The 7,815-nt window shown below is 37.8% G+C and overlaps 1 protein-coding gene across 1 annotated transcript in view; it reads right to left on the reverse strand.

The window, feature by feature from the left end:
• Positions 1-562, reverse strand: part of LOC145694297 (uncharacterized) — a 579-nt gene extending 17 nt beyond the window's left edge. Inside the window, exon 1 of the mRNA XM_081770385.1 lies at positions 1-562. This exon is cut by the window's left edge and continues 17 nt beyond it. Within this exon, the coding sequence (XP_081626511.1) occupies positions 1-562 (562 nt within the window).
• Between the last annotated feature and the right edge of the window lie 7,253 nt (positions 563-7,815).

The following is a 7,815-nucleotide window of genomic DNA, read 5'->3' on the forward strand; positions in this document are numbered from 1 at the left end:
GCTCAAATACAATCTTAGCGGCCTCTATGGAGAAAAATGTTTTAAAATCCTTCATGTTACGCATCAAGCCACCAGACCCACCTGTACTTGTATCATCATCATGTATATTTTTCAGGGTTTCCAATAACGGCGCGTAGTTCTTCAGAACATTGTCAAATGACAGAGCTTTTACAGTCCATCTGTTCGGACATAAAGGTCTTAACGAGACACTTGAAGAACAACTGTAATTAGTTTCCGACAAGCCCTTCTGAATATTCGTAAAATTAGCTAAACGCTTCGGTGAGTCAAGTATTAGATTTACAAGCGCACGCACGAATTCAAGAACATCTCTAATACAAGGAATTTGTCGTGCTACCCACTGTAAAGCTAAATGTAAAGAGTGGACAGTACAGTGAATATAGGGCACCTTTGGTTGCACTTCTTTTATTTTAGCTTGGACTCCAGAGTAACAACCGGACATATTACTAGCTCCATCATAACACTGTCCCCTGATGTTTTGTGATGATAGTTCCATTCGTACAAGCACATCTGTAATCACTGCTGTTAATGTAGATGCATCCATTCCTTCTACTTTATAGAAACCGATGAAATCCTCTTATACTTCGAATGCTTCATTTACATAACGAATACACAAGCTCACTTGCTCCTGACGCGAAATGTCTGAAGTTTCGTCAACAATAAGAGAAAAATACTTTTGCCGTTTAATATCAGATGCTATGCCACGAAGAACGAATTGCGCAAGAAGTTCTAAAATTTCATTTTGAATGTCATGGCTGAGCCTTTTATCTCGACGAAGAAGCCACTTGTTTAAATCTTTCGAATTCTCTGCTCTCAACTGCAGAAGCTGGTATAATTTTCCTGTTTCCTCAGAATGTCCAGGTAAAGCACATCCCTGTCTCGCCAGGTAGCGAATTGAGGAAATCACCTTATGAAGAGCATTTTGCGTAAACACCATTTTCGGCTATTTGTTTGTTCAATTTACTGTTCACGTTCACTTTTTCACTAAGGACTAATTTTAATGCTGCTTCTCGATGAACATGAGAATTTTCGAGACAAGAATTTTTTTCAAGCGCTTTTTTTCAGTTCTTGAAAACATTTTTAGTAAACTCTTCGTCCACATTTTTTGAAAACGAAAGAAGATTTTTCTCAGTAGCTTTAAAGCAAGTGAAACAAAACACCCGCTCTGACAATGGATCCCAATGAAGCCAAAGATAGTTATAGAACCAACAAGCCCGAAAGCATCGGCGTACTTTACCGAAACACACTTGAGGGAAAGAAATATCGCGTGGTTGATTGGGAGCACTAATATCTTGCAATTTTATAGTATCATTGTCTACGTGTTAAACAGCTGTTGTTTGTCAGACACATTATCGATATTTGAACTTCCCGGTCTCGATTCCACACTTACACTAGAAATACTATCTTCACTGTTGATACAAGATGACTCACCAGTTTCGAGTGTACTCTGCGCAGCACTCATACGTGAGGATTCTCTCCACTTCTTTTTGAATTGACACTACTATTGCCACTGAGTTTTTAAAAATACTTCAAGAGAGACATTATGTCTCGACTCCCCGCATGATACAGAAATACAGACACACTGTCCCAAAACTATGAAAACTCTCTTGCATTCTTTCTTGTCTAAATTTTTAGAAAACTATAAAGATACTTCTTGCACGTGGTTGCCCTAAGGGGAGATAAAAGAGAAGGAGGGAAGTGAGAATGATGCGTAGCCTTCTTTCCATCCATATGTGCAAGTGTACGAATATAATCCAAGACAGCAAGATGTTACTAGTTCTTTTACCATATACTTGCTTTGTTCGGAAGTTAAAAGATCAACAGATCAACATGGACTGTCACTTGATAGCAGAGGTGCCCACCCTCCTCCTCTACTTTTCTTTGGCTTCACAGGACACTGGCAGAAGTTGACCTTACCTCGCTTTTCTACCATGTTCTTTCTTCTACTGCGGCACGGGAGACCCTGAGGATGTGATTGACAGGTTATTGTACCCACTTTTCCATCTGCAGTTGTTTTAATTCTCCACATTGTTTTGGACATGCACATTTTAAAACTGACCTAGCATTAAAAGAATGCTGGAATCTAACTCTGTATCGATGGTTTACCAAAATCTGAGAATCTTGAATTTTTCTTTTCCAGCTGTTGCCTATGTATGGTTCACTAATTTTGACCCAAACATATGCATCTTGAATATCATAGATGAAAACCTGACACCATTAAAACGCACACATACTCGTATTATATATATGTGTGTGAGAGAGAGAAAAAAAAAGTAAATACGATAAACACTTAGCAATGTATTTCAGTGCTTTGCATTTGAGAAGTATGTAGTTTTCCCTGAAAGACAAGATTTTTGGATATTGTTTGGTGCCCCGAAAGTGGAGGGGAATGCTATTTTTGCCCTCCCAGTCACGGAAGTATGTGTGTGTGTGTGGGGGGGGCAAGTGACCCCTTTTGCCCCATAGCTCAGGCGCCTATGTGCAGACATACTTTCTTCAACTCCATTATGTTGACTACACTCGCCCATTTCAACTTCAATTTGATGAGCAAAATCTTCAAGTCCTGGCATATTGTTCATCATTGCTGACTGCGCCTTTTTGGCTTTGATCATGTTCAGCTTCAGAGCTACCTGTAGCTTGTTCAATTGGGGAGAAAAGCGTCGTCAATTTCGGTGTTTCGGTCAATTTCTTCAATATATCAATAAGAAGACTCAATTAAGGAGAGTCAGTTCCCTCCTGACTCGTGAATGGATTTCATGACAAATATATGTACAGGAAATATTCCGCTATACTTACTTTAACAGTTTAATACTAATTCCCCTCAATTATATTTCTTACTTCAGTATGTCATCACTCTTTAATATGAAAATTATATTGAAACAAATATTAAAAAAAAAAAAAATACAACTTTGCCAACTTCTATGAATACACTCCCGTCGGCCGTAGTCTAATTCACTTCACAGTATAGAATAAACTCAGTTCAAACATTCGTGCATATGAACACAGTATAGAAAATCCAAGAATAACATATATATATATATATATATATATATATATATAATGTAGGAAATATCAGAAAAGTGCCGCTGTAACTACTTGGCCATATTTACTTATAAAGACCCATGGTTGAATGAAAGTCTACTGAAAATGGTCTGCACAAATTTGATCTCACTGTGAAACATAGTAGGTAGGTGTAGGTTAGAGGCTATCCATTTGTTTATTTTAATAGGAGTACCTGCCCACCTGGGAGACCCTCACCATTTGGACGGGACTCGGGGCCCGTGGCCTTTGTCCACCCTGTCCACACAGAAGTTACGCCGCTGCAGTTCCCTGTGATGTGATTACAAACAATAGAGAACGGCAATTTCAATATGACGAAGATATATACAAATTACCTTTCCCCACCCCTTAAAACCGGAATCTTGGAAAATGCTGCATCACGTGTCCGTTTATTTGTAATGAGGAGTTTCATCTTCCTAACTTTAGGAGCCCGAGACGCACTCTACCAAAGGGTATCAAAGAGTTCGTGCAATTACCTAGAAGAAATCCACTCTGGAGAACTCTGACACCATGCTGGTATTAGTCCTTCTCTACGTAGTCAACGTGCCTAGCGATACATTTCTGCCACTCACCCCCCCTTCGAGACCAGAAATGAAAAAAAAAAAAAATAAGGAAAGATGAAACAAAATGAAATGAGAAAAAGAAGGATCGCCGTTAAAAATTAAAAACTACTTAATGCTTTAGTAGCTTTTGGTTACTCTTTCTTATGAGGAGATTTGTATTACTTGCAATACATGGTGGCGAGGTGAGCGAGATATCCTGGAAGAGTCAAGGAATTTGAAATTTCTAGAAAAGTTACGGAATTCTCAGAATTTCTGCTACTAGTCAGGGAGATTTCAAGCTTCCGAAAGCATAGTGCCATTGTGCAACAGCGTGGACATTGTTTATCATAATTTTTCGTCATCGCATCCTTGCAGTGTTAAATATGTTATTTCAAAAACAATTTTCTACTGCTCCTTTAACCTGTCATTTGGAACAGACAGTAGTTGACGGAATAATAAAAACAAAAATTTATGTGGGAAGAAAGTTCTGTTAACATCTGATTCAACAGAGAAAGAAACACAGATATTGTAAAATAATTTACAAGATATTATTGAGTATGTATTTTTTATAATAGTGAATATGTACTTCTTGTAATAGTTGAGATCATAATGAAACGAAAATTGTTATGTTTGAATAAACAGAGGAAGGACGTAAATATTGTAAAATCTTTTTCAATACATTTTTTTTTTATTTTACTCGAGATTTCTTCATAGTTTGTTATTAAAATACTTACCAACATATCCTCATTTTATTGTAATAACAAAACAAAAACAATACATGTTGATAGTAAAGTAGTTTAGATCGATCGAGCTCCTGGGCCTTCAGAATTTCATGTCTTCCCCCCCCCCCCCGTTACGAAATCCTAGCTAAACGAACCAATATATATTGCCAGTAAAATAGTTTAGAATGATCGAGCCCCTGGTGTGATGACCATAGTATTTCATGTGACGGACCTCCCTCCCCCCCTCTTCACGAAATCCTGGCTACGTGCCTGGTTTCTTTTGAAGAAATATGCTCATCTTATCGCACCTGCATAAGTGAACATCATTAACCAGAACAAAAAACAAAGTGTTTATAGATATAACATTACTTTTTCTCTTTATAGATGAGTGACGGACCCTTCTGTTCCATTATTTATTTCGTATTTACTTGCGCCCCACCAAATATCTATAATTTGCCTTTGGATTTAATATAGCGGCTTTCCGAACTATTATTAAAGAAGTGAGTGCAATGTTCCACTATTCAAAATGAGCCCATGAGGAGCTGGCGACCTGTTGCGCAATTTGGAGCGTATCGCGTTCCTTGACAGCAGAGCAACATGTCTAACACTCTGAAGAGATTTTCATCAACATAGGTTTAATTTATATTTCGATAGTTAAAAAGGAATGTAATTATATCAGGGATGTAAATAAGGAACGAAATTTTACTCGACCAAGGAATAAGCTATTATCCCTAATCTTACAATAGAAATCATTTACTTACCTTCGGTATGATATTAAATGCTCGCCCGCACCAACGAACCACTCTCCCCGGGCATCCCTGGATTATATTATCAACGCATGATTTTGAAAGTAACGTATAATTTACATGACATGACAGTAGACTAAATTTGTGATAATGGACTCTGCTCTTTCTGTCACTACTTCGTGCGATGAGTGATTAATCCTGAACTGTAAATGGTTTGAAAAGTTTCTTCTGCAGTTATCAGGTAATGTCTTTTACATTTGTCATTTCGTTCCTGGATGGCCTTCATACTTTTGGGAGAAATTATTCTCTAGACTGCATGGCTTCCAGCGCTACGCAGTTAGTATGAATAAATCTGTTCCTTCTGCAAAGATAAGTTGCAATTCGGAATAGCTCTTTGATTAATCATCTGGCTCTCTGTTTGATTACCAACACTTCACCTGGTGAATTACCAGTGCATTTAGTTTACTTTTGTGTGGTGTAACATTACAACAGCCACAATAATGAATGTCGCATAGTGGGGAATTTTTACTTTATAGAGGCCATACCAAGGAATAGTTACTTTAAATCTCAATAAATAAATAAATAAAACACATTAGTCCCAAGACCTGTCAAAAGGTAGAATACTTGGTAATAATAATAATAATAATAATAATAATAATAATAATAATAATAATAATAATAATAATAATAATAATAATAATAATAATAATAATAATAATAATAATAATAATAAAGATCATAATTTTTGGCTGTATTTCTTAAATTAGGGGTCTATATGTTTTCTGATGGAGAGGAGAGAGGCAGGCCCGTAGCCAGCCCAAAAATTTAGGGGGGGCCGGTAGAAGTTAGGAGGGGCCGACCCAATTATATTATACTTCATCACTATATTATAGTTCATTTGCAAGCCTACCGTGAAATTTTATGAGGGCCAGCCAAAGTTTGGGGGGCGGCCCCCCTTGCCCCCCGTGGATACAGGCCTGGAAAGAGGTATAAAGTTTGGGCAGAAACTTTAACTAACTTGCTCTATGGCCTATGGAACCCGGAGGTTCAATGCCGTTTTCACAAAAGCTCTCCACTGACTTCTATCCTTAGCCGACTGGATTCAGTTTCTACTAGGATTCAGTTTGTATTCCTATCTCTGCGAGATCCATCTTCATATTGTCTTCCCATCTGTGCCTAGGTCTTCCTAATGGTCGTTTTCCGATTGGTCTTCCAGTCAAGACTTTGAAAGCCGTTCTACTTTCTTCCATCCTAGCTACATGCCCTGCTCACCTGCAGAGACTTTATCAAGAATTTAAAAACATAAAATTCCGAAATCGTAGTACTGAGGATAAAAAATGGCGAAATCATTTTCACTATATTTGTTTCTCGATGAGGTGACAATTTCTTTTTAAATGAAAAATTGAACGAGTGTTCCTCCATGCTACTTTCAGCTAAAAATTTTCACATTTTGTATATCATAAATGATTGGCATTCAGAATGGCGTGGTAGAAACTAGGGATGCATTCGAGTCGAGTCGAGTCGAGATTTAAGCCTGTCTCGACTCGTCTCGAGAAAATGTTGTCTCGACTCGTGTCTCGACTCGAAAATATGTTTCTGTCTCGACTCGTGTCTCGACTCGACAGTCTCTGTCTCGACTCGACTCGAATTCGAGTCGAGACGTCTCGAAATTCGAGTCGAGACAAAATGTACGAGTTAAAATATACGCACACATCAGCCAGACCATCATGACTACCTACCTAATTGTCAGTATGTCGACTTTTGGCATGGATAAAAACGGCGACACGTCTTGGTATACACGCAATGATCCTTGATAGGTCGCTGGAGAGAGCTGGCACCACATGTGCTCAGTCGGTCACCTAATTCCCGTAAATTCCAGGAAGGGGGCGATGTGTTCTGACGTCACGTTCAATCACATCCCACAAGGGACATCACTCAAATGTCCGGCTCCAATTTCAATGAAACTTTTTTTGCTGATAGAAGGCATGTATGCATCATTACCTTGTGATGACAAATTTTTGCCATGGTGCATATTTTCTGTTTTTTTAAATAACTTTTAAGAGTTGTGATGTGGTTATTAGAGATTACCACAGAAGTCCCTTACTACCCTTTGTAAACGGAGCGTTAATGAAGAAAAGTGAAGAAAAACCATGTGGATACATATAAGTCCTGGGGGGAAGTCGTATGGTAGATATGACCTTGATGGCAGCCATCTTAAAATCCGCCATTTTGAATTAAGGTCAAGTTTTCAAAATGGGAATAAGGTAATATGATACATAATTTCGGGCTAGAATTTAATTAGAAAAATAATGGTGAGATTAGTTTTAAGATACACCCATTTGGGGGAAAGTTACCGGCATATTAATTGTTTTTACTTACTGTGTGCGTAAGACCCTTCTTACTTTCGTCTCAAGACCTGTAAATCGATCGCAACGGCAGAGCCCGGTTTCGCACTAGTGTTTAGAAATCTTTAAACTCACTTGAGGCAATATTTGTGGATTATTGTATTGTATTTTGCCTTTAATTAAATTTGAACCCACTTCATGATCTTGTGTAAAGTATCACTAAAAGAGAATTTCTGTTTTTATGGAGAACGTAAGCATAGCAATTATAAAAGGTGAGTAAGGTGCGTATGTATTTATAAGAAAGTTTATTTTACGAGTCTTTTGTGGTTCCGCTAACCTATTCTTTATTTTTTTTCCAAAATACTCATATCTCATAAATAAA

Source organism: Thermobia domestica, chromosome 9 (assembly GCF_964235325.1).
Source record: "Thermobia domestica chromosome 9, izTheDome1.hap1.1, whole genome shotgun sequence".
NCBI classification, from domain to species: domain Eukaryota; kingdom Metazoa; phylum Arthropoda; class Insecta; order Zygentoma; family Lepismatidae; genus Thermobia; species Thermobia domestica.